At 27.7% G+C, this 27,895-nt stretch overlaps 2 protein-coding genes across 5 annotated transcripts in view; one reads left to right on the forward strand and one right to left on the reverse strand.

Annotated features, from left to right (window-relative positions):
- The window catches only part of LOC103574876 (suppressor of lurcher protein 1), a 331,756-nt gene that overhangs the window by 40,592 nt on the left and 263,269 nt on the right, over positions 1–27,895 (forward strand). The gene's annotated exons all lie outside the window — the stretch shown is intronic.
- On the reverse strand, positions 7,900–14,669 carry LOC103574874 (conserved uncharacterized protein). 2 transcript variants are annotated; one of them, XM_053738738.1, is made up of 5 exons: positions 14,266–14,669; positions 12,324–12,499; positions 10,434–10,517; positions 9,932–10,219; positions 7,900–8,309 (listed from the first exon to the last, which is right to left on the reverse strand). In XM_053738738.1, the coding sequence occupies exons 3-5, from the start codon at positions 10,464–10,466 to the stop codon at positions 8,031–8,033; spliced, it is 600 nt and encodes a 199-aa protein (XP_053594713.1). In that variant the 5' UTR covers positions 10,467–10,517; positions 12,324–12,499; positions 14,266–14,669; the 3' UTR covers positions 7,900–8,030. The 2 variants fall into 2 exon arrangements, with proteins under 2 accessions (XP_053594713.1, XP_008552647.1); XM_008554425.3 differs by lacking the exon at positions 10,434–10,517.

Below are 27,895 nucleotides of genomic sequence, written 5' to 3' on the forward strand. Positions count from 1 at the left end.
CAAGTAAAATTTTTGACTATATAAAAATATATGACTTTCATCTCTAAATTGTGGAATTTGCAAAAAATTTCTATGACTATGTATACATATATATGAGAAACAACAGTAGATTATCCTGCTTAAAGATCTTTAATGGTATTCAATACAATAAACGAATTCAGCAGTTGATTTTTTTTTTTATTTTTTTATCAAATATTAGATATTGATATTTTGAGAAAATTTTGAAATGCTCTATTTATAGTAAATTTACATAATGACTCATTTATATTTATTTTCAGGGCTAAATTATTTATTTGTATCGAAATCTTTAAAGACGATAAAGGTAGCAAATATCTTAAAATTTTCAAAATTTCGAAATAATAAATTAAAATGCTGATAAAATAAAAATAAAAAAATGTACGTTTAGACAATAGAAAAATCAGTTCATGCATTTTAATTATTGATATATAATTTAAAATGTCGATTTCAATCACACGTAGGACATCATTACTCAACATATTAATTAATAAATAGAGTCCTGCATAAATTTATTGCACAGTATCTCAAAAATCCATGGTAGAAATGCATGCAAATTTTTATTAACTCCCATAGATTTCTATAATGTAATCAATCAAATTCTCATATATTCCTGAAGTATCCCCTGAGTTTCCATCTGGTTTTTTATCGGGAGTTATCGATTTAGAAATTTTTCTCATAAATTTCTATTCAGGATCCCATACATTTTCTTATCTATTCCCATAGAAACCGATCAGAATCAGAAACGAATTCCCGTATGGATTATTTTGGTAGAAAATTTTTAATTTTAGTTCACATAAGTTCCCACAATTGTACATAGATCTTAAAAATGTAAAAATAAAATTTACATTGGTCTGAGCATAATCCATAATTTATTGTCTAGATCTAAAACATTTTTGTTCCGAGTATTTTTTATTATTCGTTCTATCTTAGTAACATTAACAGTAAATCCAAATGCACTCGTAAAACACGTCAGTTTAAAGTTTCACTAAGCCCTTGTCTTATTATTATCATCACTATTATTATTATTATTATTCAGTCAGCTCGAACTTTTGGATTAAAATGAATAGCTGCTTTACGTACTGTCTACTGTCTCGTGGCTTAGTACTGTGCATTTCCCATTTAGCTCACTCTCAACTTTCCATTTCCTTATTCTTTTTCGTCATCTTCATCTTCATTTTCATCCCCATCCTCATTCTCATCTTACATCCTTCAACTTCTTCATTATCCTCTTTTCACCCCTTTATCATATCTCCAACTGCTTTTATATAAAATCCACCAGTCGACGACTCTTATTCGTCACTTATAGAATTTAACGATAGAAATTATTATTTTAAAGTGAATAAAAGGAAACAATCTTCAAGTCCATTATCACTCTTGCGTTAACAAAATCCTCTTTTATACTCATATATATATATATTTATCCTTGACTGCTTTGCTGGACGTTCATTCAATTTTTTCAAGTTATTGTTTAAAAAATTAAAATTATAACTAAACTAGTACAAATATGACAAAACTTTATATGAACACTTTGATAGCTTATTAAATTATCTACAAAAAATATTTTTACAATTTTTTTTTGCACATCTTATTATTTCGACATAATAACAATTCAAAGTATAAAAATATTTTCTGAAAATATGTATGTATGATTTATTTTGTCCATAACTTTGAAATTATCAGAGGTACGTTAATGAACTATTAGACCTTTTTCATCCGAAATTTTATTTCCTATCATTTTTGTCTTAAACATTTTTTTCTAAAATCTATAGTTTCACTACAAATTCAAATCCAAAATTCACCACTTTCTATCTTAATTTTTTTAATTTGACGTTTAATTAATTTAACATTTTTGTTAATTAAAAATAGATTACAATATACTAAACATAAGATTTAAGGTTATGAAGGTTAAAAAAAATCATTTCACATTATAGATATAAATTTTTTAAATCTATGTTTGATATTATTTTTTGTTATTCATAAGCTCATTACTTTTTCGCCGAAACAAAAAAGAAATTCATTTCTTTTTTAAGGCTGACAAGAATTTACTCTGTCATTTTATTATAAGAAATTTCATTACATCGGCTAGCCGAGGTAGATTTTTAGATTTCCCGTGGTGAATCGAATGACTGGACATGTCTCTAGGGATAGTTGATGTAATAAGATTTGAATGTCGATGCGAATTGGATCACAATGATGCAAATTTAATTTTATTTTCAAAATTAATCATATATAAGATGGAATTTATTTACTTAACAAAGTTTTTATTATTAATTCCATAGCTTAAAACAAATATTTTTGTTTTCTTACTTAAAACACGAATAGAACATTGCCTCTAAATGTGAATTTTAGTAAATAGATATTGAGTTGATTTTGTGCGTATGCATTGAATTTAATTAATCAAAATAAATTTCGTACTTTAACCCATGAAAATTATTCAGTCAAGAGTTGACTAAGTAATTATTCAATAAATGGTTTTAAATTACGTTAAAGTCTTTGAAAACAGCGTACTGTAGATTATGTGGTTTCTCTGCGTTAGAATTTCAGTTACTGTGGATTTCAGTTAAACTCCTCACCCGTTAATTGCAATGTGATTAATTTCAACGTGAGCTTATACGCAATCGACGGCTTGAGGATGATAAGTTTCTATATATATATGGAGCTTATGTAATATAATTGTGACAGAACATGTTAGTTTCTGAATAGATTTAAGCTTACAGAAAATTAACCAATAGTCAACAGATTTTATTATGACGTTTCTTAAATTTATAATTATTAATCGACTATCTTTACTATAAACTCAAAAAAATTTTCGAAACGAACGGGGATCAAAAATTTAATGAGATTAACCCTGAGTTTATGTTATCGGTATTGAGATTTTTAGTTACGATAGTTGAGATAGAAATTCAAAATTCTTAGTTACACAAATATTTACTATGACAAGCAGAGTATATCTAATAAGCGCTTGGATCGAGAGTAGGTTTAACTTTTGTTTGCAACATTTTCATTCAAAACTACTTACTGTTAAGTGATGCGTATTCAAATAACATCGACGTTAATCGATATTTCATTAAACTATACATTTGTTTGCATACTGTTCCATTTCAATTTCACGTATACCAGTAGAATAAGCTGCACTTCTGGGGACAAACTTTATTAGCAAAAAAATGTCAAAATTTAATCATATACTATTTTTGAAATAATAACATCTTGATTTTTAATAAAAGAGTATATAAATAGTTCAGAGACTATGGAAATTTACAACTCAAAGCTCAAGTGCAAATATGTATGACGTATTAAGAATGTCTTATCAAAAAAATAATTATCTTAAATTACACAGATTAAATATTTTAATGATTTGAATATTCAAAATTGATACAAGTCAACGTATCGGACATCTAAAAGATTAGTATAATAATAAACTTATCTTATCTGAGACAGTATGATGTCTTTGACTGAATAAAACTAGTGTGTAAACATAAAACATGAATATATAAAAATATCAGAAAAAAAAATTTAGATCTTACAAAATAAACACTTATGATCTAAATTGATATTAATAGATCTATTTAGATCCATTTAGATCGTTGCGTTCGGGTGCTAAGTTCCTTAGACATTTTCTTGTGACAGAGCGCTGCCTGTCAGTTTTTTGTGGTTATAACGTTTATCAAAATTCGTCACTTTTCAAAACTCATATTATCAAGGCAGGTATTAATATATAGCTATTTTCAATCCCTGTTTCAAAAGTTCAATTCAGAAGCGTTGGATGATGTTAGAGAAGCGAGCAATTCTTGATGCTTTAACTAAACCACACGGAGAGAAATGTCAAGTAAATATTCCTATGCATCATAGTAATAATTACAAAACTCTATAGTTTGTATAAGCAGTCACAGAAGAGCTGTGTGATACTAATTATAGAGTAATGTAATTATTACTATGCTGCATAGGCATATTTACTTGACATTTCTCTCCGTGAATTTGCATAGTGCGCTATAATAGAAAACTTTGTTTCACGATCTACACTCTTATTTCACTAACTTATGAATATCACGGTTTTAATAATGTATTTTATGTAAATGCCTGATGAAGAGAATAAAACTAATGAAACTTAGCATTATGAACGAATATACAAACAACACGTGTTTTTTGGTCTTTTCTCACCTAAAAGCTAGAATATTTTGTATAGTAGACCTGAAATCTGTAATTATATTGAGGTTAGCTTTAGTTATACATTCGTGCGACATTAGCTACTAACCTCTGCTAATTTTTTTTACAGTACAATGTATGTGTAATATTATAAGTGTTATTAGTTAATTAAAAATTTTGTAGTAATTTTCTCCAAAAAATTAAAATTTTGAACCATGGGTTGTATGTTATGTTTGATAAATTACTCCAGGGGGTGATTTATTTAAATAGGGCAATATGGCGGATCGAGGTAGGGCGCTCTAGTCGACAGTGCATATTATGATTATTTTCAATGTTACTATAATTACGTACTGAAATATTGAGAATTTTATTTTCTCAGGTTATAAGTTTGACCGAAGCGAGCTCTGACAAAATTGGGCATGGTGGGGGCAAGAAGTGCTCACCCTCTGAATGACTCGCTTAGGTGTTTAGATTCTCACTAGGCGCGATCTGTCGGCTCATTTTGAAACCAAGTCAAAACCAAGCCGAAACTTGGCGTTTATTAGACTTGTGTCATAAAAAGCTATGTTCCGTTTACAGTTCGTTAATTAATAAAAAAATAAATAATAAATAATTTATAAATATGATCGGACAGATGGAAGTTTTTCAAGTATTTATAAAATACACTCTTATAAAAAAGTGTTGATCATCAAAAGTTTGTGCTAAAACTTTATAAAAATTTTTTTATTTAAATTATAATTACGTAGACAAGAATAACAGTGACAGGCAAATATAAATATAAGTAAATTATTTTTAATAATATATATATACATCATATGAAAATTAAATCTCGCTTTCATACAATTTTTCCAAATAAAAATGAAATTGTGTTTTTAGTTGTAAAGTAACGTCAAAGAGTTGAGTAAGTGTATAAAATGTAACTTTTTTTTATTTTTTCATAAAAACTTTGTATTTTTCATGCACAAACGATCAAGATGAAAATAAAAGTATAATCAAGTTTGATGTTGTGTTGTACAAAAATTTAAAAACTTTTTAATTTATCAAATAGGATATTTTCTTGCTTTTACAAAATAAAAAAAAAGTTCTGGTAAATTAAAATTGAAATAAATATAATATTGAAAAGAAAATGAAAAAAAAAAAAAAAAATAGTTTTTCTGGTTGTTTGTCACTTTGAAGAGCGGTCTCAACGGCAAAATTGAAATAAACTTATTAAGCGCTTGCAACGTGAACGTGGCATAAAGGCTGGCTTTTTATTTTTTATTTTTTTTATTCAATTGCAACTTTTCTGCTAGTGTGTGTGAGCTAATTAGATGATACACAAAAGTTTTATTTATTTCTATACACAATATTGGTAGATAAGTTTTTATGGTAAAAACTTTTTTTATTCTTTTTACGTAATAAGCTTAAGCAGGTACATAATCTAATAGAATCTTCAGTTAAATTTAACAGTTTTCAATAGATTAAATTATTTCATTTGAAAATAATTCAAGTAGAAAAAAATAGAGAGGAAAAATTGGCTCGTAACTTTTTTTTTCTGTAAAAAGGGATAGGCTGAATATCGGAAAATTTTTTCAAAAATTTCAGCAATAAATTAATGAAAATTGAAAGCGAACTATAATTTTGTATTTTAAAATCTAAAATAGTCAATTTCATTTTCCTAAACGTTTCATATATGACGGCTCGGTTTTGCAAAATTACTAATCGTACTTGTCTACTAAATTCAATTAATCTCATGCAGAAATATTGTGACTTGAAACATCAATTACAAAAAATTTAAAACTTGTAATAAGAAAAGTTTATTTATTACTTTTGCAATAACGTTTCAAATTACTTTAATTTTAATTCAAGTTAATGAATGGCCCTCTGCAATCTAGTATTTAAACTCAAGTTACTGAATTCGGTTTTTCAAAAAGTTTCATATATATAATTTATTTGTCAACAATCTTTTGATTTTATGATTAAAAAAATTTTTTAACGCTAAACTATTTGAGAAACACTTTTTAGTTACTAAGGAATCACTTGGCACAAAAATCGGTTTTTTTTAGTCGACCCGTCGTTGCTTATTTACGTCCATTAATTCTAAATAGTTATTTGGGAGAAAAAAAAATGAAATTCCACAAATAAATTTGCTAATTACTTTTTTGTAGGCGGCTCATTTTACCCGCTTACCACTTTTTTACAAAAAAATGTAATTATTATTATTATAATGAGGACGAAATGTAATAGTTGTAATTTATATTTAATTTTAAAACTTATGCATTTAGTTTCGCTGCGTCAGGCATGTGGGTTTTGCACGTAAATTTCTCGTACTGTTTGAAACTTTAAGTTGATAACATTATACATAACATATTTTGATACACACAGTTGTAATTCAAACATTTTAATCAAATATTTTGGAGTAAACATGGTGGTCATTGTATATGAGGAAATTTTTTTGGTAACTTTAGATTCATTACTGAAGTTTAATGTGCGGTCATAAAACTAAAATATTTTCGAAATAGAAGTTGAAAAAAAAGTTCAAACATTTAGTAAATAACCAGACATTAGGTACCTAGAGCCATTTTGAAATGCCAGTTACATATTATACATATTTTTAGAATATTTAAGGGTTGACGATATCTTCTTTCATTTAACTCGAGGTAAAAAAAAATTCTTGCAATTTATAGTTTACGTACATAACTACAGCAAATTTTAATCTCAACATAATGAAAAGTAAAGACTTTTGACAATAAGTAAAAAACTAAAATTACTTGAAGATTAAACGGGTAACTTGTGATTGAAAAAGCAATTCCTCAATAAATTTTCAAAGTATCTTAAAATAAAATTTATCTTTCCCTAAACATCGTGAGATGAATAAATAAATAAAAAAGCAATAAACCATTGGTGTATAATGAATTAGAGTGGCTCTTGTAAAATACCAATAATCAAACGAATCCGTAAAGTGGATGCTCTTAAAGTGTTAAGGGTAGTTGGGTGTGCAAAGTACATCAGGAATGTTCATCGTGAAATTCCTCTGCGGAAACTTGGCAAACTTCCGTATGCGGCAGTTGTGTACAGAAGAAGCTATCCTTATTTCTCTACACTCGACGGTTTCCCTCAATTCCCTTTCACCCATTTCCTACTTCATAGCGTATCCCTTATCGTATACTTTAAATCCGTTACTATCCTTATTCTGAAAAATCCTTTCTTACTTGCTCATGTAACTCGTCTAATCTGCAGTAAACTTACACAATATTTATATATATATATATATATATATATATATATATATATATATACATATATAAAATATAGTATAAAAAAGTTCACTGAAATTCTTGGCAAGCTTCTTCATACGAATTAGTGATGTTTTGTGTAATATATGTATATTATATTTAATTGATCGATGATTCGCCGCAGAGGTTTTTGGATGAAAACATGAATGAAAAACTTGCTTATTGTTAAACTTACCAGAGAAGACGGAGTAGAATGAAAATAATAAAAAAATTCAGTACAGTAGAGTCGCAGTACAAATAGACCCGAAATTAGTAACTTTGCCTGATTTAGGTTAAAATTCGGATCAAAAAATTTCATTCTTTTCCATACATTTAGTTTTGTCTGGTTGTCTCGTTACAAGCAGTTCGAAGTATACTTCGATAATAAAAATTATTTTTTTCTAAGACTTACACTCAATGTTCAACAAAAATTACTTTTTACTTGAAAGACTGAAAATTTATTTTGTGAGATCGATTTTTTTGGTGTTCATATTATATTTACTTTTGATGAATACATATATATATATAAATTTTTATAAGACTGATTGTTATTTACAATTAATGAAATACTGTAGATAATTTTTAATTTTAATTTTTCTTATCATACGATTTTAGTTAAAATTTCGAGTCGCTATTCAAATTTCGCGCCAAAGGTGGCAGCACACTGTCAACCAATTGTTGCTCATTACCGTCAATCGTGTGAGTCCCTATAGAGTCTAATTGAATGACTGTACAGTAGGCCGGTGGATTTGATGTTATTGTTGCGTAATTATCATCTAATATTGGTAGAGAAGTTCTCGTTATTTCGATTGGTAGTTCTGTGCCAATGGCTGCGGAATATGATGGTGGTAAATCGTTAATCCAGTACTGTTGATAAGCTGGTGGTTGTATTATCTAAAAAATATCAAACCAATGATTATGATAAATGTTTTCATGACGATAAATGATGCATTTTAATGATCGTTTCTTTGTTTTGCGAAGTATTCTTTCAGAAAATAAACGCTTTGATGTCAAAGTTCTTATGTTTGGAAATATCTATTGTAGAATACATTGAATTCTATAATTGGATATATTTACAATGAACAGTATTTGTAATGTAACATTTCTATAAATAAGTTTTTCTTACAAAAGATATTGTATAAGCTGTTTTTGCTTATAAATGTGCAATTCTTCATAAAAATAATGAATATTTCTCAACGTTAATAAGATTTATTTAATTTTCGTAGGAATATTGAAATTATTAAAAGACCTGCGTATCATGGGATATCCGAGAAATGCAAAGTTCCTTTTGCTTTCTACTTGGAACCCAAATTATTGTTTAATATAATTTAATTACGTTTTGTAATAATAAATTATTATTTGGAGAGTTTTGAGAATAAGAAAAAAAAATAATAAAAATATCTATTATAATAAATAGTATATACTGAAAAAGAGGTGAAGTTATGAATTAACACATACACAATACAAAATTTTTCCCTCCAGAATTTATTCGAGTTTTTTCTGCTAGAATACGTAAATATTAACAGAAAATAGTAATATTGTGTGTAGTTATTCCCAAAAGGGACAAAGTTATGGACTACTGTAGAGAAAAATGATCATACACAGTGTCAAGAAGATGTGAGGTTATGATGCTGAACTAAAATAGTATATTGACGCATTGAGTAGTAGGTGCCTTCGACAACGAGTGTGATTGGTTCACGAGCCGTTAGACGAGTGTTGCCAACACACGAGTGTTGAAAGCTCTTCCTACTCAATCTGTTACAATAGTTTTTGCATCGAATGGTTAGAATGTCTTTTATTGGTAAAACAGGACACTACTATAAATTTAGTTTTTAGTTATACCCTGATAACACGAGTTGATCGAGAAAAAGTTGGTCATTCATTAGTTTCCGACCAACTTGACGACAAGTTATCGACAACTTCAGCTTTTGCAACTTTTGGCTACAAGTTACCGCCAACTTTCTCAGAAAGTTGGCGGCAGTATGGAGCCGCAACTGGAATGCAAGTTTCTGAGGAAATTGAAAGTAAACTTACCGTCAACTTATGATCACCAACTTTTGCAAGCAACTTTTGCCACCAACTTTCTCAGAAAGTGATAGTCAACTTTTTGGATTTACAACTTTTGCTACCAACTTTCTCAGAAAATGTCCATCAACTATTGAAGGTACCAACTGTTGGCGATCAACTTGGTTCCAGTTGCGGCTGCAAGTTTCTCGTCAGTTTCTCGCCAACTTGGCTATCAGGGTAACCTCAAATAATATTTTCTATAGTTTGGGACTTTCCGTTGCCTTAACTTGAAAAAGGCTGTTCATACGGTTTCCTGTTGGATTGTTTAGTGACTAATAAATGGTAAATCTGTATACATGTCAAAAGTGCAGATTTGTCTTATTTTTCATGAACAATGCGGACATTCACGATTTTATTCTTTGTAGTGTCATTCTTAACCAATCAAAGGCGCTTTTTTACCATGAGTTGGAAAAAATAATATTATGTTTTTTCGATGTGTCTATTCTCACCTCGGTAAAGTTGTCCACTGATCCGGAAACCGTTTGAATATTTCTACTGTTACTAATATCATTATTACTATTATTACTATGTACATAACATCTATCTTCTCCAACAATTTCACCAGGAGTCTGTCGTTTCAATTTAATTGCATACGCACACATCATCAGAAATAATAATGTCAATACTGTTAACGCTATCCACATGTGTTCCCACCGTAGAAGAATAGCTCCCAACATTGCAACTGCGACCCATGATATCAAAAGTGTTGCCAATGACCGGCCAGCACATTCTTGCTCCTAAACAAAAATTGTTGCGATTAATTAATTTTCATTTTAAAAAATTAAAAAAAATAATTAATTCTGAATTTTTATTCTCTTATAAAAGGTAAATGTTGTTTTCATCAAAAATTAATCTTAAACAATTAATATTTCAAAAGTTTTAAGTAATAAGTTTTAAGAGAAATAGTAGTTACGATTTTAATTGAAATGTTAATAAGCAGAGAAGACGTACTCGATATGCATAAGTGTTGATACTATCATCCATTGTAGATTTTTTTTTGTTTATTAAGACGTAATCGATTTAATTGAAATGAATCTGTAAGAAAAGAAGAAATTTTTTTTTTTACAATTAATTAATCAATTACGTCTTTGAAATTTTTGTTCATCCCCATTGATTATTGTAGGCGTTAAAGGTTAATATAGAATTTTTATTAATTGTTAGTAGTTTGCATACTCATGAAGCAGAGGTAGACTAAGATGCCTTACCCTGCTTAAAAAATCCGATAGATTCTTATAGCCAAGGTATAAGGCCCTGTACTTAACTATAACACTTTTCATAGAACTTATTCATTCTTATAAAATGTCTATGGGAATTTATAAGAAACTGTTGGATTCTATAAGATTTTCTAAACAGGGTACATACTTAAGAAATAAAAAAATTCACATGAATTGCATTACCGATTTGAATGGTCGCTTATTTGTATACATATATGTTGAAATGAGAATATCGAAAGCGTAAGAAAATAATGAAAATTATAAAGTCACACAATTCAAACATTCATAGGATAATAAAATTGCAGTATTACATTTTTACTCGAAACTTTACGGCCCGAATCGATTGTATGTTTGATCTAGATTTTCAATCGATTTCATATAGAATATCTTAGATGGCGTTCTTGTTCAAAATAAAGGTGTCCGTAGGATGTTTAGAAGCCTCGAGGGTATCCCTTATCAAGAAAAATGATTTAATCCATGCTAAGTGTATATCTGTGTATTAGTTACTTTCAATTATTTCAAATCATTTCAAATTGTTTTGAATCATTTCAAATAATTTTTCTTAATCAGGAATCAGAAAAGTCTTTTGGAAGAATGCTAGCATATAAATGTGAGCCTTGAGTCTAGATTCTCGATGGATTTTCTATAGAATTTCTAGACGACGATCCCGACCAAAATTAAAATGTCTTTTGGACTTTTGGAAACCTCGAAAGCATCGAAAAATTTTTTGGAAAAACGTCAGTGCATAGAACTGACACTGACAGTTTAAATTCTTGTTCTGTTTGACGAAAGAAAAGTGCATGCGTGTTTTTTTTTTTTTTTCATAAAGAAAATACAAAACTTTCTTCCCATTAAGCAGAGCAGAAATTCAAACTTTTGGTGCAGATATGGTACAAAGCTATGTCAAAAAATAGCGCAGTGATTTCCTATTCAAAGTGTTTTGTATTCGATCCAGAAATTCCGTATCTGGTTTTCATCGATTCCAATCGCCATTTTAATCGTCAAGCTTTAACTTTGTATAAGGTTATGAGAGGATCTTCAAAACCTTATAATGGCCATATTCTCATGAAATGAGCCCTAAAGTATCTGTACTATAGTAATAGAAGTATTGAAAAGGTCTCTTTCTTATCCTTTCCAATCCCCTTCTACTCTCATTCTTCTTTCTTGATACGAGAATGTCGGACCGCTTCACGTATATATTCTCATATGTGTGCGCATGACCATATTTTCCTGCTTTACAGCATTATTTGATATAATTTAAAAACGTGAAACGCTTTAGGATTCTCCGTGTATAGTAGTCGCGAGTCAATTTGAATAAAGCATCTGTGATCTTTCTGCGCCCGAAAACGGGGTTAGACACATGAGCGTTGGCAGCAGTAGCCTTCGGCTCGTCAGCTGATCCACTCGTTCGCTTACGCTCTTTCAATTGGTAGCATAGTACATTCATTGTGATATTTTTAGTAAACAATGAGCATTCGAGTTGTAGATTTTCAGATTTTTTTTAAACTTATTTATTAATTTAAAGAAAAAATTAAGCGTCATGTTAGTTTTTATATATTTTTTAAAAAGCTGGCAATTAATTATTTATTTATTATTATAAATAAAATAAAGTTTTTCGTTAACTTACATGTTGTATTGGAGTTATAATATAGATATTTGGAGCCATTGGTAAAACACTGTCTGTTTCAGACTCAAGATATGCGTGACGCAACGAAAAATTTAGTGGCATTGATAATTATTTATTTTATAAATTATAAGTTTTTTAAATTATCAAATATTTGATTATATCTTTTATATAAATACCTGTTTAAAATAAATAAAAAAAAATTATTTAAATAATTATTTGTTAATCATATGAAAACAATACAAAAATTTTCTATATAATGACTTAGAGTTTGGCTTTTAAAAAAATATATGTTTCTGAGACATGTGACATTTATTTTATTATTAATTTTTTTTTTATTTTATTATCATAAAGTAAATGTTTAATGAATAAACTTTGAAATATTATCAATTGAATATATGAATTATAATTGACTTATTAATTTATGAGTTATTCATAATAATTATCATTATTATTTTTTTTCAATAATTAATAATATATTTTTAACAAAGTCTATATTTTCAGAAATATAATAAATTTAAAAATTTATTTATTTAATTAAATTTATTTTTAATCTGCAAAAAATCTTATCAGATATTACCGTAGGATGACAATAAGATTAAATTTAATTACGTCATTGAAGTTATAATCATTCATACATATATACATATATACATATATGTATATATATATAAGCATTTATCATTTTTTCGTTTGAATTGAAAAAACTTTCGTAAAAAAAAAAAAAATCAATTGGGGATTTAGATAAATAAAAAATTTGATTATCGATAACAATAAAATAGGAAAAATTTGTTCTTTACAATTATAATTTTTTTTAAAGAAAAATTGCACAGCTTTATTAAATTTAAAATTCTCGAGAAAAAAAATCATTAGAGTAAAGTTTATATAAACTAATATTTATCGAGTGACATACTTTCTAAAATAAACTTCGATAAAATTATTTAAGAAATCACGTGCAGTTATGAATTCTTAATTCGCAGATTTTAAATAAAGAATTAAAACGATTATCTTTAGAGTTTTACCAGCTTTATAATTTAAATGTTGATAAAATTAGTCCCTGACCCAATACTAGAGATTATAAATTTTTTACAATTATTCATTATTTAAACAATTTATTTAAGTAAAATATTAAAATTAAATTTTAAAGAACAAATAGCTTAAATGATGAATAATATTATTTTTAATAATAAAAAATTATGTCACTCTTTAATGAAATCTTATTTTATATATATTTACATATATGTAGATATATACAAAGACGGGGCAAAATGAGACTTTGAGGTAATATGAAACAGGATTTTCAATTGAAAATATTTAGTTATTGTTTGTAGAACATAACGGGGCAGTTGATCGGAAAGTACGGCAGATATGAAATTTGTCGTGAAAAATAAAAAAATTTTGTTCCATTCTTGACTCATCTCAGAGCCAATTTTTTCCATTTTTAAATAAAATAGTTCAGACAATAAAAACTAATGAAAAAAAATTTTAATTTGTTGCATTTTGCGGGCTGGTCAACTTGCCCCATTTTTTTTATACGAACTGTAACTAAATATTTTTGAACAAAATTAATTTTTTATTTGTCTCAAAAATTGTGTCTCATTATGCTTGAAGTTTTTCTACATATATATATATATATATATATATATATATATATATATATATATATATATATATATATATATATATATATATATATACAGATTTACAGAAAATTTCGAAATTACGGTTTAGAAAATTTGCCGAATTAATAAAAAAAAATAAATAATAGATAATTAAATTAAAAATTTAATTCTTGAAAAAAAGATTAAAAACTTGAATATAATTGAAAAAAAAAAAAAATAATAATTGACAAATATGGATAATATTTAATGTTAATATTAGTCAGTAACCTGATTTATAATAATACTTTTTTTTTTTAAACACACATGAATTAATTAATTTTTACCGTTGGCTCTTCAGATTAAGTCCAATTTTCCACACAAAATGAATGTATGCAGTTAAAAATAATCCAGTGCAATACTTTATTATTTTTGACGGTAAAAAAATTTTGTAAATGAATTTTGGTAGTAATTTAAGCCAATCCGACAGACACTAGTTGTTTAAAAAAAATGTTACATTGATACGTAGTTCAAATTATTGTAAGAACGAGGTCCGAACAATAGATATAATTTCCCCATAATTAATCAAAAAATGTTTGGTTATCTATAAGTGTTGTTTTTGCTAGAGTTGTAGAGTTCAGAACTGATAATCGATAAAAAGATGTAATAATTGTTTTTTTGTTGAGTTATAAAAAATAAGTGACGAGAAGTTTAATTTAATGAGAGAATTTTATAAGTATAAAGAAGTCTATTGTTGAAATGTAACTGAGAAAGTAAAGTAACTGAAGGATCGTACAATACACTGATTACTGATAAAGTTGATAAGATTTCCCCTTCTACGACCGGTAATAAGACATTAAGAATTTTATAGATAGAAGATACGGAAGGAAAAAATTAAAAATAATTAAAAAAAAAAAAAATTAAGAAAATGCAGTACTTATCATGAGGTGATTATCGTAATGATATACTTAGATGAGTGGTAGTGATATTATATCTAATGAAATACTTCATAATTAATCGAAGGTGGCATTGATAATTTATAATACGTTAAGTTAAAAAATGTGTGATAATAAAAATGACAGTATAGATATTTTATGTAATGTATGCCCGAAAAATACGCCGTCGAATATCTGAAATTGACCTAAAATTTTTAAATGAAATTCAAATCTTCTGATCGGTCAAGTGTGTAATTTGACAATTTTTAACTAGTCTTTACAAAGCATGCCTTATTCTAAAATCCTATCATAAATTGCAAGTAAGCATTTGATTTAAAAAAAAAAAAAATTTTTTTTTGGTTTACATGTTTTTCAAATGATAAAATTTCAAAATTATTTAGATTGGTGTTATAATTAGAACAAAGGGCTTAAACTTTAAGGGAATTTTTTTTTATGTATACACCCGTGAAAAAAAAATTTTTTTGGAAAATTTGGCTGCATTAAATTTTTTTTGTAATATCAACCGCGAAAGTCTGGTTTCCGAACTAGGCTTGTCATAGGAAAAGTATATGATTTTTATTTAAAAACTTAATAATCGAAAATTAGACTAAAATCGTTCTCTTTCATATTTTTATTTTTATTTTCACTTTTCATTGCGAAATTTGCCAAATTTGATACTCTATTAAAAATTTTTCTATTCTGAATTTCGATTACACGAAATAACTCAAAAGTTATAAAATCTACAATAAATACAACCCATATTTCATAAATGGAAACTTTATTATCTAATATATATATATATATAACCATTCGATTCTATATAATTGCGTTACATTAGTATAATAGGCGGAAGCACTAGAAAACGTTTTATATAGACATATAGCTATAACAATAGTTGGCATTGCAAAGGTATACATCTGATTGTGGCGCCCACTTTTATGAAGCGCGCAACAAATATAAACCATCAATATATATGTTTATATTTGGTTTAACAGTTTACTTTTCTCTTTAGAATCACAATACCCTCAATGTACTCTGATGTGAAAAAGAGGGTAGGAAATATAAACGATTGACGATTACGTATATAACGTTGATAACCCCTCAGCAATTCAACTGAATGGCATTCTTTTTTTTTCTTATATATATATATATATATATATTTATATTCGCTGAAAAGGAAAACATTTTAGATGATTGGTAACTTGTAAGATTTCAAGGGAAACATTCTTCTCTCTAAATGCTCTATAATCATCGGCATTCAGAAAATAAAAGCCGAATTAAAATAATCTATTCTATTAAAAAAAATTTTTTTCTTATTTTCTGTCATATATTTTTCGTAAGGTAACCGATTCAGTGAATGGATATTATTCAAATCGAAGTACATAATTTGAATTTTATTCATAATTATATAGCGAAAAAACCCCCTATTACGCTTCTATTAAATAACGAAAATTGACGTCGAAATTTTTCTATGAATTATAATCTTATGAACACGAGAACTGGGACATCTATCTCTATTAATTTGCTAGATATAATGAATGATTCTAGGTTAAATCTCTCGAACTCATTGAAAATGAATTTATTATGAACTCATTTAAATGTCATTCTATAATTCAAAGAAGAAATGAAGGATTTTTTTTATTAAATATAAATTGCTTTTGAATGATCATTAGAATTTTAATAATAATTCGCCAGCTTATCAATAATTAATTCGATCACATCGAGATTTTAAGTTTCAGGTAAAAATTATTTGAAGCCTATCTGAATTTACAACTGGAGATTTTGAATCGTTGATCGTTTACACGGAGAACAGTTACTATAAAATTTACAGTGCTAGTAGTGTAAAGCTGGGTTAAATAGCGCGAGTCAGACTTTACAGTGCTTTCCATAAAATGTTAAGTGTTCAAGCTTGCTATAGACCTATATATTTTATAGGAAGCACTGTAAAACGTGCGAATAGTGATAGCTGTTTCAGTTTTACAATTGGCACTGTAATTTAGGGGTCGGGGGATGATTTTTTTCTGAAATTAGAATATGTTATTGAATAGGGTAGAGGTAGCTTTTTTGGCCACCTTAGAGCCAGTTTTGGACACTTACAAAATTTAAATAGAGTAATTTGTAAAAGACGCAATAACAATTAACCCTTAACGGCCACACCTCACCCAGGCCACATAACGGCTACATGGAGTAACTCTCTTTTTTTGATAGTTTTTTGACAAATTTATTCGAAAAGTTTAAGACCTCTAATTCCACTTTTTTTAAACCTGGGGTGACTAGTCACATGGCCATTGAAGGTTAAGATAACGTTTCATGTGTCCAAAAAAGGAGCATTGGCCTCAAATGGTACTTCTACCCTGGATGTCCTGAAAGTAATTTTGAAAAATCATATTTTGACCAAAATTATGTAGTAGGTGGGAGAATTATAAAAAAAGTCATATTTTCACATATATTTCTAATTCGAATAAAAAAAAAAAGAGTATTACTTTCACCGATTCGTAACAAAGTTATAAATATTCAAAGGTATTTGTCTAACAGTTTCAAAACGAGTAAAAGCGAGTAAGCGATATCGAGTTAAAAAGGAAGAATAGCAAAAGAGAGAGTTAGAGATAGCACACACTATAGGTAGCGCGACAACTGCCTTAAACAGTGAGAAACTGCCACTTATAAAATAGTGAAATTTTACTGTTTAATTTTAGCAAATTAAAATTACATTCAATTAGTTACATTCCACTAATTTATTTTAAAAAATACTATAGTCCAGTAGCAATTCATTTATATCACAAGTTACGCTGTGTCCCTACAAAGATATTTCAAATAATGATGGGTATAATTTAACAAAGACCGAAAATTATCTCTCGTTTTTATGATTTCAACATAATGGATTCTACATTCAGTAAAACCTCTCGCTATCATGGTCCTGAAAATTCATTGCTTGACGTATTCAATCATAAGATAAAACTTTTTTGCCCAAAAGAAAAAAATAAATTTCTGTTAAAAGGCATCAAAAACTGAAAGATAAAAGCTATTTGGTTAGTGAACGAAATTTCTTTTCATTCCTAAGATAAAAGGTATAAAAAGTAGGTTAAATGATAAAAGAAAATAACAAAAATACGAAAGACTTTGTCATTAGGTTTGTTTTGGATTTGTACGTGTGATCGTGAGATTATCTCCGTGCGAATCTGTGAAATTGCGACGCCTATCCTCCAACAAATCCACCTTGTTCCGCGATTCCTGGATCTCTGCCAATTCACCGGATGTTCTCTGTACCTTTTTTTTTTTTTTATTTATCTCCAGCTATATTCTCTCTTTACTAGTCTCCATCTCTTTTATTCTTCATCCCTTTCAACCGATCCATCGCCAACCCACCACCCTTGGTATTCCTTTCTAGCCATTTTATCCACATCGCGTTTTCCCTTTACCTCATGTTACTAGCCCAGAATCATTGTATATATTGCAGCACTGTAGTATTGCAATGGTGTGCGCAGTAATGCTGAGTTCAAAACAAAAAAAAAAATGAAAAAAAAGTAAATAAATAAATAAAAAATTCTATAGGGACATTGAACAGCTGATTCAAATCTTTTTACTTAGTCAGCAACTATTCCACATGGATCAGCTACAAATTGTCTTTACAAGAGGATATTGTACTGCACAATACTGGTTATGCTTTGACGTATTTATAGTATTGGCGACATGAATGCTAGAATGTAATATAACAATGTCCGGATTGTATTAACGGGCAATGTTCAATCGATTGAATTACTAGTGTTTTTGAAATAATATATTACAGTTAATTATATAACTTTATAATTGTCCTTTTATTTACAACTGATGTTTTGTTTAACTGGCTAACGAATTCTGGTTCATAATTAAATCTGTCAAAAAATTAGTTAGTTTAATTTTCACTGAATTATACAGTGAGGCTGCCCAATTCCAAAACACAGTAAGAGACAAATTTTTAAAAATTGATTTTTGGTATTTTTAGTTCCAATGGAATCTGGTAAACATGATTAAAAAATAAAACGATTAGACTTAGTCGTCTTAAATCAAGTTTGATTTTTTACCAGGGAATACCTTTTTCAAAAATTTTATTTTTGTCAGCTCCCATTCAACTTCATTAGCGTGAAAGTTTTAATTATCAGCTGCTTATAATTTTTTTAAATTATTTCGCGTGAATATATGGAAAGATTCGTAGTTATTTTCGAACTCAATATAAATGTCTAAATATAGAAGACCTAACCTCACTATCCATTGGTAATTTTTTTTATAATTAGTATTTTCTACAACTCTCCTTCAAAGTGAACTTCACTCCGAATTAAATAAATAAAAAACCATCCACTTCGCAAATTTTTAAAAATATATATGGTTAGCAATATTGTATGATTTATACCTGCAATAATTTTATAAGAACATTAGCCAAAAATATCAGATACCTGTAACGAAATACTGAAATTGAAAATGGCAAATTCTTACTATGTAGCGTTCGAAGTATGTATTTTCAAATTAAAAAAATCTTTGGATAAATAACGATGTCAGTATTTAGTTACATTTCTTACATCAGGACTCTGTATTTTTTTTTTTCTTTTTTTTTTTTTTACAAATGAACATGTCTGTTTTCTTTTATTTTTTATTTCACCAAACATCAAGACTTTATAGGTCTCACCATTGTCGTACGTGGATTTTACCCCAAGTACTCGAGCACGCGATTCTTTCCCGGTATTCTTGAAACTAAGGGTCTGACTGTTATAAAAGGGGATGAAAAGTTCGTCTTTAGCTATTTTCATCGTGACTAAAAAAGACACTCGAGTTGTGTCGTTAAAGTGCACGTTCAACTCTCGTTCATTTTTAACATTAACTTTTGAAAAATTGCTCAAATTATTACGAATTTTATGCCATTTTTCTTACTCTTATACTTTCTCTATTGTTTTTTTTTTTTTTTTTTTTTTACTTATGCGTCATAATAAAAAAAAAAAATAAATAAAGTAAAAGAAGTTAAAGTTGGTATAAAAAATTGAAAAAAGGTGAAAGAAAGGATAAAGTATAAAAAGGGGCAGTTTTTTTTTTCAGTCCAGTAGATGATTTAGGCTGAGAAAATCTTAGTCTTGAATCCCTCATTAAACTTTCTGTCGTTTATGTACACTTTTGTACACACTCATTTTAACTTTATTCTCGTCTTTCTTTTCACCACTATTTCCTTTCGTTTATTATTCTTCTTCCGGTTCTTTCTTATACGAGTTCCGAGTTAGCACAAAGGAACGTCGAACGTTTTCCCGGTTTGCCAAGTCAAGTGTTGCCTTTTTATAAGTTTATGCTGCTAAAATTTTTTGTTAATGCTTTTTTTTTCTTCAGAGAAAAAAAATTTTTTTCATGCTATTCTTTATTGATTTACTACAGATTTAATTAAAAAAAAATTCTGCAATAAATTAATTGAATTAATTAGAATCAATCTGTATAAAAAAAAAACTGCCGTATTCAAAGAAATCCTTTTTTTGAAGAAATTTTTCAATTTAAAAAAAAAAAATGATTGATTAAAATTTGTTTTTGAATGTTTCATGAACGGAAATTCCCAAAACACAGACTTCAGAATCGAAATTGAAAGATTTCAGATAAAAAAAATGCAAATTTGAACTACTAAAAATCGGAGTCCACAAAATATCATATGAGGGTTGAAAAAAATTTTTCATGCGGTTGTAGGCAACCGTTTTCCATTTTTGAAATTAAATTGTTTACTGCTAATTTAATCTCGTTTTACTGAACTTATTTATTATTGATACAAAAAAAAATTTTTTTTTGTTTTTAATAATATTATTTTATACATACAATTTTGACAAGTAAACCGGAAAAATTAACCTTTTAAACGACTGCGATTTGAATAAAAAAAATAAAATAAATATAGAGAAATAGATAAAATTTATCAAATCGGAAATCCTGTGTAAATTTCATTGAAATAGCTCTGGGTTTTGTTATCAAATGACTTTCGGAACAAGCCATTGGGTCATTATTCGATCGCAATGAAGATAATAGTTTGAGTGTATTTTAAATGTCACGGATAAGGGCAAAATAGTTAAAGGATGAGAGGATATAACTGGATAGCGGAGTAGAGTATGAGGTTAAGGGTTGATGAATTTATGTATCCTATAGCCCTCATCACCCACTTCCACCCCCTTTTCTATGGATGAAAACACGCAACACGTGTAATAAGCTAGTGAATTCAGTGAGTGAGAAAGAGAAAGAATTATTTGAGGGTAACAACCCCTGTCGTGCTGCTCAGCAGGCTGGAAAGTGTGGCGGAAGCTTGCAGCGACTGACATGGATGATGTGGGTGGACTAGTGGGCGTGAAAGGCCTGGGAGCGAATAAAATGGAGTTAGCGGGTGAGTTGGGGTTAGAAGAGAAGCAAAGGGGGATGCACATTCAGGAGGGTTCAAATGTTCGCGAATTGGCTGCTACATGGAACGTCGTGATGTATGATTGATCGTACAGTCGTGCCTTGTTGGACAATTAATACGTAATAACAAGATATATGTAGAGAAAATTCATGAGCTTACTACTTTTGGTTATGTTTAACATCATATATAACAATTGTGAAAATCCCCCATACGAAAGAAATATATATCTGGATTCATATTTTTTCGAGCTATATGGCAATACATGAAATTTTGAAAAACATGCATGGAAATCTATGGAAATCTATCCCAAAATCCATGGAATCTGTAGGAATCCATGGAAGTACATGTATTTTCCAGGGAATCGAAAAAATACATGCATGTCTATGTACGCATTAATTAATATTTAATGCAAATTCCATGGAAATCCATAAGAATCTATAGGAATCCATGAAATTTATTCCAAAATCTATGGATATTTATCGGAGTCCTTGAAAATATTTTCCAAGACATGCAAAAAAAATGCATGCATGTTTATGAATTTCTTCGCCTCAAATATCATTCGATGCAAATACCATGGAAACCCATGAAAATCTATTCTAGGAGATGGAAAAAAATGTATGGATACTTATGAATTTCTTAACCTAGATTATTCAGTACATCCATATTAGATATCAATAGGAATTCAGATAAAGTTAGTCTTTATAGTCTTTGCTATAAAAATCTGTAAGAGATCTTAAGACATTAATTAAATGCTCTCTGTGCGCTGAAGCATAAAGTTCGGCGTAAATCTATAACTTCTGAGTTGATTTATGATTAAAATTATTTTGCTGATTGTTGATTCATGGAAGAAACTAATTAGTGAATACAAACAAATAAATGAGCAAGCAATATAACGTTTGTAAGAAAAAAGAAAGTAGTCAATGTTCAAGCTAATTATTTTATCGGAAGCTTAACTACTGTTTATAAGCTTCGGCTTCTATTAGCAACTTAGAAAGGCTGCTTTTCGAATATATACACTGTAAAAAGAGCGGTGTTAAAATGAAATTACATCATTTTTGGTGGTGTAATTACATTTTTTCAGCAAAATGTGTATATTTTTGGTCAAACCCGAAACAGTGAGAAGTTTTGGGGTTGGCCCATAGTCAACCGTTTTTCAAATTTGTCACAATGCACAGTTATGTTTTAGCTTGAATTCTTAAAATTTTTTTTATATCAAATAATTATATTCTATTGAATTATTAAATTTAAAAAGTTATCCGTAGTAATATAGGTGACCTTCATAGTAAATTAGTTTTTTATAAAATAATAATTTTTTTCTCTAAAGACAAATTAACCTTCATAATTATTTTAAATAGAGTTTTTTATGACTTGAATGATATTTAATGAACATCACACATGATATGAGAATATTATGCAGTAATATAAAGTAGCCGCGAGATCGCTTTGACAATTTAATTTTAATAGCATTAATTAAAAAGTTTTTCAAGTAACTTTTGATTCAGCTTTCAAACTAACTCCAAAGTTCCAGCTATATATATACACATATAAATGCATATTTATAAATTGAGATATATATACATATATGAAATGTCCTTGTAGAAAGGTAGCTTGGTCATCCCTGAGTATGTAAATTTAGTGGCAGCTTGTAAATTGGTTTAAAGCCGTAAGCTTGTATCAAAATGCACGCTTATATATACATATAGACATAGATATATATATGGTAAAGTACAGAAGTACATGTACAGTTTCGGTAGGTAATGTATTAAACATACGCTGATAGTTTGCAGACACTACGACTTTAACACTTTCATGATGTTTGACATGTTAAATTTACCAGTGTTAATTTAATGTAATAAATTAAATATAGAGCTGCCGATAAAAGAAATTAAATTTATGAAAAAATATATTTTTTTATTAATTAAGTTATTTAAAAATTTTAATCCCGACAGATTGTTTCTGAATTGATTAAAATTAAACTAAAAAATTATTCATATAAATTTGAAAAAAAAAATTTGAAAAACAGTTGGCTCTGAAAGGTAGCCTCAATATTTCCCGCCATTTTTAATTTGTTTTCGAAACCTGCTGTTTGTTTTTCAAAATATTTTCTTAGCTCCAAATAACTTTTTTTTTCTGGGTATAAATATATAAACTCAAAAATGATGTCATATAAATATTAAACGACTATAAATTTGTTTTTCAATATATCTAACAAATTATCAACATAACCTTAATCAAAATCAGAATATCATTTTAATTAATGCAAAACAGAGAATATCATGCACATTAAATAGCGCAGAGAAGTTTAATAGATCAAACGATCCTTTGAAGCTGTTTCCTATGGCAAATTTACTTTAACAATATAATTAAGTTTTAAATGAAATCTTCTGTATTATTATTTATCGCTTGAAACTTGCTGTCTCGTATATAACATAACAAAAGGATCAACAAGTATTAACACCAAAAAAAAAAAAATATCAATTTACTGCATTATCTAGCAAGTGATAACTGGATGGGTGTGAGTACAAGATTAATTAATAGGGTGTTATAATTACATTGATGCTTTACTTATATATAAAGTTTGATTGAAGCTCTAGGCAAATTTTCCGAGACAATGCTCTGGATATAAACTTGCATAGCGCACTTAATGCGTATACTGTACCCAGTAGTGATGATTGAAACTGCCATAAACTATTTAATCCATTAGTATCTGAATGCTAACTAGTAATTATATAAATGGACATGTTAATGTACATATATATATATATATATATATATATATATATATATATATATATATATATAGTCATGAACTATAGGATTATAGATTGAAACAATGACTTCCTAAGTTGCCAAATACAAACGAGTGAAAGGTTGTGAGTGATAATGAGAAAAGAAAAGGAAAATTAAATTCGCACGCGCTAATTTCTAAATTAACTATAATTCTTCACTATTAAAATCCGAAAAGTTCTAATCTGTCTGAAATCCAGAAGTTCTAACGGGAACTTTCTAATGGAAATTTTCAGTAACTTTTGCAACTTGAACATAACTTTTTTTTCATTTGAGAAAAGATCTGAAAAATCGAAAATGTTGAACTTTCATACAGATCAATATGAAATTAATACATTTTCTAGAAATTTCCTTGGAAAATTTTTTAATTTGCTCTCAATACAATTTCATATATTCATTTCCGCGTCATTTTCAGTATTCAGATTTTTTAAGAGTTTGAAAAAGTTTTACGGATCGAACTTTATTTGAAGTTCTCTTTTACACAGATGTTAAATAAGAAAAATAGTAAAAGTACTTTGCGTTAAAAATTGATAATTTCTTGTAAAGAAAAAAAAAATTAAAGCAAACATTTATGTGAGAACGTTATAACGTCATTTTTATTGTCATGTTTTCTATGAGGTATAAACATTTCCTCGACAATTTTCATGATTTGTTGAAAAGTTTTGCAGTTGTATCTCTATTTCTATTTTATCTATGTATATATATATATATATATATATATATATATATATATATTTATAAGGAAATGTGAAACAAAATGAAAAATGAGCAATAAAAAAAAAAAATGTATGAGTAAGTGAGTTCGGGAGAAGAGAAAGAACGGGGGGATGGTACTGTAGGATTTTGCGGCATTTTACAAAATGAGTCAGTCACCTTTGTTATGTACATATATAAAAAGTGTTAGAATAAAACTAAACAGAGATAAGCACAGTTTGACAAAACTAAAGAGTAAGTAAGAGTGAGATGATGGCATTCTTTGACGGCAGTTGAGGCCGCAGGTGTATCAGGGGATAAAAGTTTGTCGAGGTGCACTAACTGCACAAGTGAAAAAAAAAAAAAAAATAATAATAACAATGGAGAAAATAAAATAAATATGAGACAAAGACAAATATTTGAAATAAACGGGGAAAATAATAAGTAGAAAAAATAAAAGTTTCTGAGAGCATTAAATAATGTTGAGTTGAATAAACAAAGTAGTTTAGTCATTTTATTTTTAATTTCTCATTTTTAATTTTTATTATTATAATACTTTAAAAATTTTTTTTTTCGATTTGTGCATTTAGTCAGTCCTAGCTTCAAAATTTTTAGAAAATCACTCAACATAAAACAGGGCGAGGGGTGAAAATTAACTCAGAAAAATTGTTAATTTTTTTTTTATTTTATTTTTTTTTTTTTGTTTTTTTTTACTTTGAAATCTTTCAACTGTTGATAATCTGTGATCAACGATAATTAGATAATATTTGAACTGTCCCTCTCAGACAATAAACAATTAAAATAAATTAAAATTATTAATGAAATTGGTAATTTAATATCGGAAATAAATAATTACTTGTTATCCTGATACGTATAGATAATATTTACTTCGAATTCTACAGGTACATTGTAGACATTAAATATTTAATTTAATATATATTATAAACTTTTGTACATATATATTTATTATCCTGTTATATTTTGCCGACAGAACATAAAGATAAATAAAACAATTGTCAAACTATATAATAGCGAGAATATAAAAATATATAAAACTTTTTCCCTAGAGATGAAAATCAAGTAATAACGACTTTAAGGAACCATTTCGAAAGATATATATACATGTGTATATCGGAAAAAAGAGAATAAAAGTTTTTGTTAAGAAGATAGTAAAGTAAAATTGACGTTTTTTTTTAGCCTTTTTTCTATAAAAGTAGCAATAGACAAGTGGAAATAACAATAGGATAGCTACTAAAGTAGTCCGAGTAAAAGAACCAGATTCAGGTACTATTGTACTATTGTACATAAAATCAAAATAACGATAATGATAATAGAGGTAGAAATTACAATTATGAGCTTATCGTTCGATTTGATTTCTCCGGACAAAAGAGAGTAAAAAAAATTTTGATATTTATGTCACTATTCTAGCATTTACATTTCGGGTGTCCTTTCATGAGTTTTATATCTACTTTTATGGAAATGCTTAAAAATATCATTATGATATTCAAATTTGGTAATAGAAATTCTATAGGTATATACATACATTTATAACATTTGGTAGAGTCGGGCAAAAAAAGACACGGCTTTTTAACACAAACAGGAAATTTTTTTTGTAAACTTTTATTAACTGTCTTTGGAAAAAATTCAGATTGAATTGGTCATTAATAGTATGAACATTCCGAAATTAGGGGGACCACTAGTGTGAAATTTAAAAAAAATCAATTTTTATATACTTATTAAAAATAAATTGGGAAAAAAAAATTATATCGGCAATCATGTGCGTAATGGTAAGATATGATGATAAATTTGAAAATATAGGTATCGAGTAAACCGATGGGAATAATTTTATTTGCATTTGCTGGGTCTCGAACCTGGTCCTTCATGGCTACTAGGCAAGTCTCGTGTCCACTAGGCTGAGGCTATTTATAGAAGGCGGAGGTTTTCAAGTACTATTTGTTATTTAGCTGTCTTATAATTATATGATATGTGAAATTTCAAAATAATGTAAAATCATAATATTTACTGCTTAAAGTTATTTAAACTAAAATAAAAATATAATTATTATTAGCGAACTCGAACAAATTTGATAGAAAATTGACTCATAGGCCGCAACTATCAAACCAATACTTGGTAGTCGAAGATTGGCAAACTCTTGGGCCAAGACTAGCAAACCGAGGCTCGGTAGCCCAATGTTGTGCCAAGACAGGCCCCTTCGCAAAAAATTTTTTTTCTACAAGGGCTTGGGAGATCGTGAACAACTTGTTGAATTTTGAATTTTTTGGTTCAAAAATTTTATCGTATTCATTATACATCCACAAACATATCCTTCAAACATTTCATGCAGTAGCTTTCTTTAGAAAATTTTCCAAAAAAAAATATTTTTCTTACTGATATACTGTTGTAATATAACAACTGATAGAGTAATGAATCATTAATAAATTGATCCAATCAAGAATTTAATTGGACTGTTTTCATGAATACTAATGAATTATAAGTAATAAAATATTGATATAAAATTTGATATCTTTAATAAAATATTTCATTATGTCAACTTGACAAAATTCATTCTATCCATGTATTTATGTTGCAATCAATACTCTGTCAACGGCATTTTCAACTTTATGATTGTCATTGCGACTCTTTACAACCGTACGTTTAAATACATCACTTGGTGTAGTTGTTGAAATAAAACACGTCGGAATGACAATAATTTAAAAAAGAGCTTGTAAAAACTTTTATATTTTTTTTATATATGTTTTCATATTTTTTTCCGATCGACCTACTTATATTATATATATATATATATATATATATATATATATATATATATATATATATATATATATATATATAAAATAAAATTACTAATAAAATTTTTGCTATTGCGTTATTACTGTAATGTATGTTTTTTTATTAACCTTTATATTTTTACGATATAAAAAAAAAATAATAAATGTTTTAACAAGCTCATTATTTTTATTATTATTATCACAATAGTTTTTGATAATTTCATAATTTTATTATAAGATTTATATTATTATACTATTTCACTGGTTTATACAATCTTTTTATCACTTTTAAATTATTACATTCCATTTCCAACGTTTCTTAACGCGAAATAAATTTTCGACTGAATCAAAATCATTCTTGTGAAAATTTTCATCGCTTCTATATTAT

Source organism: Microplitis demolitor, chromosome 4, assembly GCF_026212275.2.
Source record: "Microplitis demolitor isolate Queensland-Clemson2020A chromosome 4, iyMicDemo2.1a, whole genome shotgun sequence".
Classification (NCBI taxonomy): Eukaryota; Metazoa; Arthropoda; class Insecta; order Hymenoptera; family Braconidae; genus Microplitis; species Microplitis demolitor.